The sequence below is a fragment of the Cariama cristata genome, unplaced genomic scaffold (genome assembly GCF_000690535.1).
Source record: "Cariama cristata isolate BGI_N322 unplaced genomic scaffold, ASM69053v1 scaffold23758, whole genome shotgun sequence".
In the NCBI taxonomy this organism is placed as follows: domain Eukaryota; kingdom Metazoa; phylum Chordata; class Aves; order Cariamiformes; family Cariamidae; genus Cariama; species Cariama cristata.
Window position 1 is genome coordinate 269 of NW_009630975.1, and position 13,558 is coordinate 13,826.

Consider the following 13,558-nt stretch of genomic DNA (forward strand, 5'->3'; position numbering starts at 1 on the left):
GCAGGTGAAGTGTCTTCTCGTGGCTGACAAGCTCCGCTCCCCGGTCACGTTCCTTACGTGATCGAAGCCATAAACCGTGACGAGGCCCTGCGACACAACCCTTGCTCAGCACTTGTGTCTCTGCTGCTGGCACCAATGGAAAATCTTGGGAAAAGGGGGAAAAGATGAATGCAGGTGAAGCCTGAGCGGGTCATCTTCTTGTGTTGGGTTTCTGGACTTGAATCCTCCCTCACGGTCCTGGCATGAGGGGGTTTTGCCGTCCTGGGGTGCAGGAGCAGAGTTTTTGCCCCTAATCCTACATCTGATCTCATGTGAGACCTTTCTGTGTCCGACAGCTCCAGGAATGGGCACAGAGCCGGTACCTTGGCTCTGATGTTTGCCAGGACCGTGTGCTTAAGAGAATTGGGGCGCTTCAAGCTTCAATGTTTCATGCTGTTTAATCCAAAAAACTTTTCAGTTTCAAGTGAGAAATACCATTTTCAAGTAGGATCATAGAATAGAATCATAAATTCATTTATGTTGGAAAAGACCCTTAGTAACATCAAGTCCAACCATAAACCTAACACTGCCAAGTCCACTGCTAAACCGTGTCCCTAAGTGCCACAGGACTGTCTTGCATTGCTTTTTTCCTTCTGCTTGCCTCATTTGCCGTGTTTTGAGGAACACGAGATGTTAGAAAACAGCCTCCCTGGGGGAGATCAGTGGGTGCTGATCGGCGGTGTCAGGTCTGTCGAGCTGACGTGGATGAAAGGAGGAAGCAGCGTAATGAAACAAACTGGCCCTTGGATCCTGCTGTACGGGATCAGTCGATTACTTTTGTGGCTGCCATAAATGTTAGAGGAGTTTATCCTCCAGAGCACAGTGTAGCAATAAAGTAAAAGTGAAACCGCATGAGCATTGTTTTGCTGATAGTTCTGCTGTTGGTCAGAAGTCCATCCTGTGCCGTGGTTTTGGGTTTCTCGTGAGCATTTTTGGTAGAAGCAAGTTGCATTGTTCATACTTTTTCTGCTGGCCGTCCCGTGTACGGAAGAGAGGAGCTCATGGAGATTTCAGGTAAGGTTTCCTTAAAATAACTCTTGTGCTGCTTCTTAACCGTCCTTCTCGTGGGGAAGAGCTGTGGGTTGTGTTTCCTCCGTAATGGAGGACCTTTTGTTTGTGAGAAGCTCAAGTTTGTGTGTTTGAATGTCGGCTCTGACGTTTCCCGGGCAAATCACTGTTGTCTCTCTCGGGGGTTGTGCATTTCAGCCTCTGCAGGCTTCCTCAGCATCCTCTAAATGATACTTTGCATTCACACAAATGCTTGTATCTGCTTCCTCCACCTTACAATATCGTAGAGAAAGCCACAAATCTTGCAAGGATTCTGATTTTTTGTTGTCCTCTTTTGTTCTGAAGCCTCATACAACACAGGAGTGGGGACCTGAGGTGAAGTTGCTGTTGCAGTGACTACAGATGTGTTGCCCTGACACAACGCATTGTCCTTCTTAGCACCTCACCAGAGCATTGTACAAGCTTCTGGTGTAATTAATTTGGAAAAACTCCTGACTGAAACACTGGGACTGTCCTATAAAATTTCTGAAAAGAAACTCTATTTATGCTTCTGTTAAAGGCACGGATTGTATATTGTTGTTTGCCAATAATTTGGTTTTGGGGTCTTTTTTTTGCATGTTGGCAAAGGAGCGAAGCGATACAAAAAAGTGCACCTCACAGCCGATGACTGCGAAGCTCTCGCACAGAGCGCAGAAGGTTCGTCCTCCCTGACGCAGCCGTTGAGTCAAAGACAAAGTAGAAGAGATGTAAACAGGGGCCTCCATCCCACCCACTGGACACGGAGACATCAAGGAGGTACACTGATTGCGAATACTTTGAAGGCTGAGGGATTTGGGGGAGAAAAATGCTTATACAGTGTGGAACAAAAGGGCGTTGTGTAATCCATCATCGAACTTGTGCTAATAGGAAAGTAATGCCAGGTGAGGTAAGTGCAAGTGGAAGAAATGGGTTAGTTTTGAGTGGTGCATGGCAAAATTGGGCTTAATCTCTGCTTCTGCAAAGCCAAGTGGCAAGAAGAAGAAATACCTTGGCTCCTTCCCTCTATGGGGGAGTGAGTTTGCCTTCACATGTGTGTTTAGCCTCTCCTCGCACCAGAAGTGCCTCCATGTCTCTATCATTGAGCTGTCGGAGACTACCTGGGGAGAACAGCAGCTGTCCCTGAGGAACGCTACAGCCTCTGCAATGAGGTGCTATTAATGATGTGACTCCTGCTTCTAGATGCTCTTTAGGATGATTATCAAATAATAATGAGGTGTCTAGTTATATAGGACTGCAAAAGTGTTGTTGAGGTATTAATGATCTTTGACTTTCCTGGGAATGGGAAACATTGTGATACACGACTCATAGAGTGCCAAACAGTGCCAGGCTTTAGAGGGCTTTTGAGGATTGGTAAGACTTTGAGATAATCTACACACAAAAGGCTCAGGGCTCCAACTGAAGGTGAAGGAGCTGTTTTCAGATAGCTCATGGTGCAGGGTTAAAGGCCCAGCCTCAAAACCTGTGTAGAGACAAGAGATGCTACACACATGTGTGGTCAAGGAGACAGGTAGAAAGCAAAGAAAAAACATCCTGAATTATTCCTGAGCTCCTGAGTGCCTTGGTCACTTTGGAAGGTGAGATTCAGGAGCATTTCGGTGTTTCCCTGCGAGGCTTGAGAATCTCTCTGTACCTTGGTGTAAGCTGATTCACTTCACAGAGAACATCTGCTGTTGTCCTGTGAGCCAGGACAAGACACCAGTCCTAGACTCTGTGCTCGTAGACATACTTTTCTTTTGCGTTTTCATATCAGTGGTATCTTTGAATGTCTCACTTTAAAAAGTCCAGTAATCTTAGATGCCGTAGGTTTTGGGGTATTGGACTCAAACATTAGCAGGGAAGCTGTTCTTTTTAAGCAGCAAGTGTCTTGCAAATCAGACCTCTTTAAGCTATGTCTTCATGAGCATGCAGAAATAAAATGCATTAAAATCAGCAGTAGCTGCTTGTGATTTTTTTTCTTCTTGAGTTGCTTCTTAGCTAAGCATGAGGATGTTTTTCAGGCTAGGAGCAGAACGGAGAATCCTATCAGTGCTGATAACTTTAGACTGTGTGCTACATGGACTGTGTGGCTGTCAGAGAAAGGAGAGGCTGCTGAGAGCAGTCTCTTGCCAAGTTTCGGTTTCCTTTATCATCTCCAGCGCTTTTTGATGTTGCAGCCAGGAAGTATCTGGCAAGAAATGGTGGTTTATCCTCTTAAAGGCATTCATCTCTCCTATACTGTAGTAGGAACAGCCTGCTGGAGGCTTGGTACTGTGACCTTCTCATGGTGCAGAGCAGTACTTAAACCCTGAAGCTTTTCTAAAATCTTAGCGTGCTTCTCATTCACTGGGTTAAGAACAATAAATAACCCCTGGGAGCCCAACCTCAGCCTGAGGTACACCGTAGCAACTCAAGTCTCACATTTTGCTTCCTTCCTATTTCTCTTTCTTTGGCTAGTGGAAATATCTCCTATGAAATTTATTGTACAGACTTGTTTCTGCTTAACGCACGTCTGCCGTGTTGTTAGCTAAGGATTGTTGAGCTGAGAGGTTGTTAAGCAGATTAGATCTTTTTCCAGGAGCTAGTGGAAGTGTCAGTCGTACTTTGACAGTGCCCAGATTATGTGGACAGTGCGAAGAGATGAATGTTGTTCTGTTGACTTCTGTAGGTTGCCAGAGAAGCAATAGGAAGCAGGACAGTTCACCTGTAGTAAACTCATACATCTGTGAGGAGTAACTACCACCTTACACAATCTCTGGTCTCCATGTTAGCTCAGTTAGGAGCAGTGTGCTTTGCACTTGTTTCTGTTGACTTCACTCCTGTTTTTCCTCTTTCTGCAGGCCAAGGTCAGCAGAAGAACCTCACTGATTACTTCAGGATCTCTCAGACAAAAAAAGTAGGTGCTGGTGGGATGAAGAATAGTAAAATCAAAGAAGAGCTACTGGATCCCATCTTCAGTGAAGGTGATGATGCCTTTAGCAATGTCTCCCCTGTGATGGAGATCAACGGTGATTCTTGCTCCTTTCTGGAGGATGAGGACCTTGTACCAGCTGCCAGGGAAAGCTCCAGAAAACGTCCTCTCTCCTGTGCAGCTGCGGACGTTCACAAGCGAAAGCACAATTTGTGGGGTGAGCCTGAGAAGCAGCCAATGGTGGTTCATCCAGAACACAGCCAGATCAAGCAGGAACTCGATGATATGGAAATTGAACCAGTCCCTGATGCACACTACGGACTCCTGGGGACTCGGAACTGGGAAGTGCCTCAGGGAAGTATTGACAAGCTGCCTGTTGAAGTTCTTAGGAACATCTTTGCCTTCCTACCAGTGACTGATCTGTATCAGAACCTGAGCCTGGTGTGCCGCTGCTGGAGGGAGATAGTCAGTGATCCACTGGTAAGGACTGCTGTGATACTGGTTTGAGCCTGTCTCAAATTCTCCTCCTGCTCAGTTCTGTCTTAGTCTTGTGGCCGCATATGTTGCTGTAGGAGCATCCATGCTGTGTCTGGCTCTCTTTGTTCCTTTAAATCTCCTTATTGCACCCTAATGCCCACATCGTTTCTTATGAGCTCTTTTGTCATTTTTTGGTCTTCTGGACCACAGTGGCATCTTCAGATGCCAACCTGTATCACAAGATCAAAATTGGGGTAACTTCTCTTGATGCGTTCTTCCCGTACATGGAAAGAGAGCATCCTGTAAGACTCCACAAAATCCTCGTTCACTGTTTTCCTTGCAGCCTTTTTTTCTGACAGGGATCATGCAGGAAATTCTGGGTACCAGACTGAGCAGTGTCCTCTCGTGGCTGGTGCACATCACTGTCCCCCAGCCTGTGTGCGTGTGTCTGTGGTGTCTCTTGTAGTCAAAGGCGTTTAGAGGAAGAGCCTTTAACTCTGTTTTTATGGAGCTTGGTTCACCCACAGTCAAGGCCATCACAGTACAAACAGTCGTGAACCCACTGGCAGTAATTTTGGCCGCAGCGAGGATCTCTGCTTTCAATTAAAGGTGGCTCGGAGACAGCTGGCACCGCTAGACTTGCTCACCGTTCACGCTGGAAACGCTCAGCTTGTACGGAGAGGCTGTCTCAGCCTGACTCAGAGTGATGGGGGACTGATCACAGCCCAAATTTTTGTGGGGATCCAAGTTCTTGCTCATGCCCTTCCAATAAATTTGGATGGGTAAGGCTAGACACAATGCAGGAGGTGTCCTGCACTGTGCTTTATCAGCACAGCATGCATGCTTTGAGCCTGAAGCGCTAGAGAGATGTATAGAAAATGCATGCATTGAATGCCCAGTGTGCTCAAGTCCTCTCCCAAATCTGCTCTTTGTTCCTTAACGCAGCCTAAAAGGCAGCGTTCTCTCTGTTTTCACTGAAAAAGTCCAAGCAGCAGGCTGTGGGAGGGTAGGGCTTCATGGGCACAGGGTATTTTAAGCACTCAGACCCCGCTTAAAGCAGATCTGTGCAATAGTGCTGAAAGTATCCTCATTCATTTAATGCTTTGACATTTGAAACTAAACCAGCATCACCCTGTTCCCGTCATTCTAGAAAAAACAGCCTTTTATAGACATGTTTGCAGGCTATGAGGAACAAGTCTTTCTCTCCTCTGTTTCCTCTGTCCTTCCCCATCTCATGTTAGGTACCATTTCCATCAAGCTACAGGGACTTTTTAAACTCTGGGTGTTCTTTGGAAGTCACATCGATTAGCTTATTGCCAGAAGAAACCTATTTTCCAGTGCTGTGAGATGAAAGATGATGGTATGTGCTTCACATTCTAGTTCATTCCTTGGAAGAAGCTGTACCATCGGTACCTAATGAAGGAGGACACTGCCCTGCACAAAGTTGAACAGGTCTTGCAGGATTTCACCATAACAAAGGAGGAGGAAGGATGTGTGTTGGGGCTGATCAGGTGAGTCCACTTCAGCACTTGACTTTGTACCTGTAGGTCCTCTGCCCTTCCTTTCTTTGGGTCTTCTTCCATTTTGTCTGTGAATTGCCAGGAGAGAAATGGGTTTGTCTTCTAAACAGGTGGGAGATGGACAGGAAGATGAGGAAGGAGAAATTGTTTTAACAGTAGAAATCACCAGTAGGCTTCTAGAAATAGGTAAAAAAACTTTCCCTTTCCTCTTCCTTGTTCTGTTTGGGGCACATGATCGTAGGCTCACTTAGGTTGGAAAAGCCCTTTAAGATCATTGAGTCCAACCGTTAACCTAACACTGCCAAGCCCACCACTAAACCATGTCCCTTAAGTGCCACATCTACACGGCTTTTAAATACCTCCAGCCATGGTGACCCAACCACTTCCCTCTACCACCTTGACAACCCTTTCCGTGAAGAAATTTTTCCCAATAACCAATCTAAACCTCCCCTGGTGCAACTTGAGGTCATTTCCTCTCGTCCTATCGCTGGTTACTTGGGAGAAGAGACCGACCCCCACCTGGCTACCCCCTCCTTTCAGGTGGTTGTAGAGAGTGATCAGGTCTCCCCTCAGCCTCCTCTTCTCCAGACCAAACCCCCCCAGCTCCCTCAGCCGCTCCCCACCAGACTTGTGCTCCAGACCCTTCCCCACCTTCGTTGCCCTTCTCTGGACTCGCTCCAGCCCCTCAAGGTCTTTCTGGTAGTGAGGGGCCCAACACTGAACACAGCACTCGAGGTGATGTACAAGTGGAGGATGAAATCTGGAGAAGAGACGGTGGAAAGGGGATCTAATTGCCGTCTTCCCCTGTCTAATGAGAGGCTGTAGAGAGCATGATGCCAGGCTCTTCTTGGAAGTGCACAGCGAGAGGACAAGAGGCAACGGGCACAAGTTCCGGCATAGGAAATCCAGTTAGATATTAGGAGAGTGGTCAAACACTGGCCCAGAGAGGTGGGAAATATCCATCCTTGGAGATGCTCAGACCTCAGCTGGACAAACAAGCAAACCTTGAAGTCATCCCTGCTTTGAGCAGTTGGCTTCCAAAGTCTCTTTTGCAGTTTCCATGATTTTGACAGCAAGTGAGAAGTGATGGATAAGTGAGGGGGAGGCTGCAAAGCCTGGGGCAGGGATAGCCTTGTACTAATGTCTGAGGAGATGGAGAAGCTGAACATGGACTGGGAGGAGAGGGCAGAGGAACAGTCTTGGGGGTGGCCTTTTGACGTGGATGGTGTTGCCTCTTGGAGGGCAGGGACATGATTGTTGCACCAAAAGAGCAAAGAGGTGAGGAGACCCTGAGCAAGAGGGTGTCAGCAAGCAGCTGCTGGATTTGGAGGCCCAAAGGAGGGTTTCAGAGATGGACCTGTATGTCAAAGCACAGCCAGGTTGGGTACAGCAGTTGAAAGAAGCTGACAGGAACTCCAAGTCAAGCATTAGATGAGAAAATCAAAAAAGGCTGGGCTGTCCTGTTGCTTGCTGCCTTCCGGCACCCGACAACAAACTTGGGAGAAGATGTTACATGGTTGCTTACTGCAGGGTGACTACACTGGAGAGAGTGAGACTCAATTTAAGTGTCCCTTTTAGCATCCCTTTATGTTTCAGGATCTGTCATGTCAGCCTCATCAGCCATGGTCTCAGAGAGGCTCAGCATCTCCTGGATTTAGCTAAAATACAAGTTACTCATGGAGGGTGTGAGGTTTGAGCTCTTCTTCCTGGTCCCTCCATCTCCAATGTATTTTCTTCTTGTCCTTTCCTGAAAGGCTGCTTTCCTAGACCCACACTGACTTATCAGTCACAGCTCAGCAGCAAGCCCAAGCCCAAGACAGGGTCTCTGATAAAAGCAAGTGCTCTGTTCAGATCTCTGTAGTCTAGAGGGTAATTTTGTGTGGCAGTGAGATGGTGCCAACAGAAGAGTCAAAAAGGGTTAACAGCAAGGTGGATCTGTCTTCTGGAAGGAGACTTTGCTTTGAGACAGCCAGAAGGAACTTGCAGACAAAAGGCTTGATGCAGCAAAGTCTTTAAGCAGATGTCTGTGTAACAGAACTGAGAATTACGTGTTTAAGTGGCTCTCTGCACAAGAATGGGTTGGAAATCCAAGTTCAGCACCTTGCGGCCACACCACTGAATGCATCTGATCAAATCTGGGGGGCACACAGCAAGGTGTAGTTACACTTAGCTGCAGCCTGACGGATGGTACTTTGGAGAAGGCATTGTTTACTTGGAGAGTAAACTCACTTGATAAGGCTTCTTTGCAAATGTTGCTGTTCCCATTCTGCACAGGTGCGTGTCTACCATACCCACCAGACAGAAGGTAGATCCCGGTGTGGTTCTCTGGTGTTTGAAGAGTCATCACCTCTTCTCAAAGGCTGAAGTCTGTGTTGTCAACAAACTGTCACATTTACAGAGCAGGACGGAGGTAGGTTTAACAGTTAACTGGTGTATTGTACAGGTTTAACAACTGCTGGTGCTTTGAGGTCCTATCTGCCCTCCTGCGTCTAAAGGTTTTCCGTTTAGGGTGTTATTTGGTACTATTCAGGGTGAATGAAAAGAATTTAACTATTCATTGTGGCATAAGTGTTTTTTCAAGCATTGAAGCAGGGTTTCCCTGTTCCTAAAGGCTCAAAGCTTTTTGCTCACTCTTTCTCGTTGCCTATACCAGCCTGAGAAGATGTGGGCCATAATTGCAGTCATGGTGCTTTTCTCCGACGGCGTCAGCGACATCCAAAAGCTGATGGCATGTCTGCAACAACCCTGCTCTACCCTCTGTGTTGTGGACGTTACTGAGACCCTTTACTGCATAGCGACGCTGCTCTATGCCATGAGAGACAAGAACATTGCAATCACTAACAGGTAAGGAGTAGGGAGATGCTGCCTGCCTGCCTGCCTCTTCCTAACCATGGCAATATGTAATATATGCAGTGAATACATGCTCATGAGCAATTATGTTCCTGTTGGTTAGAGCTCTCCTGTTCCTCAGTATGTGCAGTTTGTCAGCAACAGTGTGCACATCTCTCTTTTTTTCAGGAGCATTCGGGAGCGTTGCCTTTAGATTTGCTTAAATTCCTAGACTGTTTCATAGTCTGCTTGTTTTTCAGGAGCTAGTGTTCAAGAAAAATAATTTTTTTTCAGAAACAAAAGCAGATTTTAAAGCAACTGTAGAAACTTTCTGATTAGAAATAGAAACACATCGGCTGCAACAATTTAATGTGGCTATTACGTTCCTGAGACCGGTTACTTACTTCACTCCTCATAAATGATACTCCAAGTCCTGTGGGCTCCCGCTGCATGTGCGTAGTGATCCATTCTGTGCTTTTGTTCACAGAGGTGCCTGGTAATGCAGGTAAGAACCCACAGGTTGCTTCAAAATTGCGATGAGAATAAGGATTAAGGACACATGTAAATTCTTCTTAGGAAAAGACTGGAAAGGAACTGCACTGGAAAATGAACCTGTAACCCGAAAGAAGATGGTTCTGTAAGCTGCCCTCTGTGAGGTTTAGTCCTGGCTGTGTTAGACACAGGAGAAGGGTTCATTCTCTGCTTACTCAACCATGGGCCATGTGCTCAGGCTACCAGCCAGGGAAATCAGGATACTTGTCTGGCATGTTAGCGATTGATAATTGCTGGCTGAGGTCATTAACCTGAGTAAATGCCTGCTGAAGATGTGGCAGACAGAGGGTGTCACTTGCTAGCAATGAGAGCTGGTGGTCAAAGTCACCTACGTCCCATCTCCATCTCCTTGAACAATCTAGACTAGAAGAATTAGGAATGACCACATCTCTTCTGCCATTGTCTCTTTGACCCCCACAAGATTTGTAATTCAGGGCATAAGGAGGAAACATGTCCTTGAGAAACTGTCTAATACCTGACTTGCAACTCCTAGAGCAACTGGTGAGTCTGGGTGTGCAGGTCACCTGCTGTGAGACACGAAGTCTGTCCTGGAGTGTGGCCCGGGGTGGCAGCTGTTAGGTCACAGGAACAAAGTTGCACTAAAAGAGGTAAAACCACAGTGTTGTCAACACTGATGTACGATGTAGGTTAATTTTAAACCAGCTGTTGCTGGCATAATTGAAGCCGCAGAGTCGCTGTGCTCCTCTCTTTGCAGTAACAAAGCACCGTGAAGTATTGTCAGAGCTAACGCACTTGTGTAAAATTGCCATAAGACATTTTATGAAACTAGTTCACTTTAGAGGACTAAACTGGCCCCAGATTCCCTCTTGGACTCCCCCAGGCTCTGTTGCTATCACTGGTTCAGGAGAGCAAAAGGATCCTGTGGACTCTGATCCCCGGTCGTGTTTGCATGGCAAACCCTGAAACACAAACCTAGCAGGAGTGAGGCAGAGGCCACAAACAGAGCTGTCCCCGTGGTACCTTTGCAGTCACTTTTCAAGGCAGAACTAACTGCACTTTAAAATATTAATATTGTCCCTTGCAATGCCCTGAGCACTTGAGGCTTTGCGCATCGTTCTTTTGGAAGTATTCAAGATATTGGCGGTCTTTTAGGTGGCTGCAGACATTTAATCTGTTACTGATGATTTCTCAATGACAGTTTCTCTTTTATCCTTTCTACCAGGATCCATTACAATATTTTCTACTGCTTGTACCTGATGGAAAATGCTTCTTTAACTATGCAGACAGTAGAAGAGGAAACACTGGCTTCATGCTGCAGACAAGACTTGTGGTCCGGGTAATGCTCTTATAGGTGATCCGAGCAATGCGCCTAAGTATGCAGGGCCCTGGTGGAGTGGTGAACCATGGAGGGGGAGCAAATGTTTCATGGCAGGGCCTGATTGACCAGACTCTGAAATTCGTAAGGATTAGTACAAAACCTTATTCTGCTCCTTGCCATCTTCTCTGGGAAAACCAGAATCAGGCCTTAAATCTGTAAATATTGAATTACCAAGCACTGACTGAATTCAAAAGTCATTACTCACTGATGGGTCTGTGTATCGATCGAACACGGTTCCGTGTGCTCCAATGTGATGGCCACTGAAATTTCACAGAGTGCAAATCACCTCAAAATACCTTCCCAACTCTCCCTATGGATAAGGAGCTCTGGAAGGAGGGGAGAGTGCCTGCTTTAATTTTAACAGCGTGTTCCTCTAGAAATGCAAGCTGCGGTCAGCCAAAACAGGGGTTAGCTTCCTGGTGATGTTACTGTAGCACAAATAACGTGGCTGTTCATTTATGAATACTGCTTTCTGTGCACAGGAGGAAACGATATACCAGCCACAGGAGAGAGCGATATATATCTCTCTGTTGTAAATTAGCATTGGTTGGTAGCTTGCTGCCTAGAAAGGGAGGACAGTAAGGAGTGAAATGCTTTCCTGGCCTGTGGAGGTCCAGGCTTGCTTCCCCTTGTGCTGCAGTTACCCTGGGTTGACTCATTTAGTTTCCTTGTCCTTACCTACAGAAAAGGAATAGTAGTGCTTTCATCCATCACAGGGGTCTAGCAAAGATAAATCCAATAAAATCACTGATGATCCAAGGTACAACAGTGAGAGAGGTCATTACAAAAAAAATAAATCGAAGGTAAACAGATATTGGGTTTCAGTGCTTCTGGTTTTCCCAACCCTTTCATTCTACCCTTCCATTTGAAGTCTTTTTCTAAGCAGATTTTGCTTAATCAGTGAAAGATGCGTCCTGGGGGCAGCCATCTAACTGCCAGCTGTGAGATGTCAAGGATACTTAAACAGGGCTTTCTGCCCTTACGCGTGGTATTGGGGAGGACCCTGTGCGAAGAGATGGTTCACACTCTTGGCCAATTGCAGGCTTCAGACCATTATGAATAAAACAATTGTTGGAAGCGCTGAATGCCTTTCTTAATGTTAATCAAAGCTCTCAGCTCCCCTGAGAGGCAGGGATAATTGATCTGTCCTACATGCTGAGAAGTCGGAGAGCAATTTAAGGTACATGGTCCCAAAAGCAACAAAGCACCCCGAACTGAAGTTGCTGTTTGTTTTCAGTAAGCCTAAGGAGCTGGGGTGCCAAATTCATTTTTAAATCATGGCTTAGGGCCCTTGAGAAGATCTTTTCCTGTGTAACCTTTCCCAAGGTTTACTTTTTTATTTTTGCTGGCTCCAGTTTTTTCTTATTCCCCGCTCCTCTCATTTGCACCATAACGAAATTGCTCTAGTGCCACCTTCCTGCATGTGGGATGGGATCAGTCATTCATTGGTATCCTGCTGTTAGTTCATTTGTTTGTTTTATGTGGGAGGATATGTTTTCTTAATTCCTTTTTTGCTCTGTTTTTTTTCTAGTTTTAATAGCTGGCCTGAAGTAAAACTGACCCATGAACAGCAAAGGATTTTGAATCACAAAATTGAGGATGGTCAAATAGTGAAAATTATGGCGTTTGCAGGTAAGAACCAAAAACTGTGTTGTAAGAATGAATGCATAACCTCTAATTCTGCTCCTTCCCTCCCTGCTGCTTCTGTCCAAGGAACTGTGTGGATGCCAGGGGGATCACCCTTACTTTTAAGCAATACAAAAAATCAGAGCGAGCTTTTGCAGAGAAGTAGGAATGGGAAGCATGGTGGTGGTTACTCCCATGCAAGCTGGGTAAATGTCATATTCAGACATGATACCAAAACCAAGTGTTTGGGCGCTGTCGGTGACTGCCCAGAGCAGCTTGTCAGGGAACCCAGGAGATGAGAGACACCTCTCTGTGTGTTGCTTAGCCGCCTGCTGAGCCTGTTTTGCAGTCTTATTGTTTAGATATCATTTAGAACTCTTACTTGTTTAGATTTAGCATGCCTGTAGGAGCAACACAAGCCGAGAAATCTTCTGCAGTTGTGCACTGTTTTGAAAAGGGGAATTGCATAAAATGGGAAGCCTTTTTAAAAATAAAAGGAAAAGTAAATCATCTCCCTCTACCTGCAGAGAGTTTCCTTTAAAGACACCACATTGGGGGTTCAGAGCTCAGAGTTAATGTATGCTCTCTGCCAGAACAGACTTGCAAAAGGACATGAACAGCTAAGCACCATAGTACAGAAGCCGCTAATAGTGGTTTCTTCTGTCTGCACAAAGTTACCGTATCCAAATGACAGAAAAGGGAACACTGATGAACTCTGAGAGGTTACGTGTAAGCGCAACCAGGCAGGGCAGAAAAAGACCTTGAGGAACCGCTGGCAAAAAGCATGAAAGACTCGTAATTCTTCTTCAAATGTGTGGATGAGGATGCTTGCCAAAGCATCTGTTAGCTAACTGCAGCGTAAAGGATGCCTTAGAGTGACCGATGCAGTGACAGAAAAGCTAAATGTGTTTCTGCATCTGTGTTGCTTTGCATCAGTAGAGGGTCTTGGAAAGGACTGGCCTCAGGATCCTTCTCTATAGGGGGTCCACCAGAGGGTCGGTCTCACATTCACATGGGAAGGGTTGCAGATAAAATCTGCGTTGCTGCTTTTCGTTTCATGATCTGGACTGCATCAGCCAGGAGATGTAAAGGAACTTAAGGGTGAAGTGGCTGAGCCAGTAGCTGAGTGTGACTTCTTGCTGAAAGCTGCCATGGCAGTGGAGTTACAGGGAGATGTGGGAGCAATCTACCAGTGAGCCCAATATCTATACCAGGTGTGTTGGGTTTGCATGGCAAGGTTTT

The 13,558-nt window shown here is 46.1% G+C and overlaps 1 protein-coding gene across 1 annotated transcript; it reads left to right on the forward strand.

The window, feature by feature from the left end:
• Positions 1 to 1,664: 1,664 nt before the first annotated feature.
• LOC104165994 (F-box only protein 18-like) lies at positions 1,665 to 12,322 on the forward strand (the record flags this gene model as incomplete). The annotated part of the gene is made up of 7 exons (XM_009705780.1): positions 1,665 to 1,842; positions 3,903 to 4,453; positions 5,831 to 5,961; positions 8,245 to 8,380; positions 8,624 to 8,814; positions 10,535 to 10,648; positions 12,222 to 12,322. Coding segments are annotated over 7 exons (1,402 nt in total), but the record flags the coding sequence as incomplete, so codon positions are not given.
• Between the last annotated feature and the right edge of the window lie 1,236 nt (positions 12,323 to 13,558).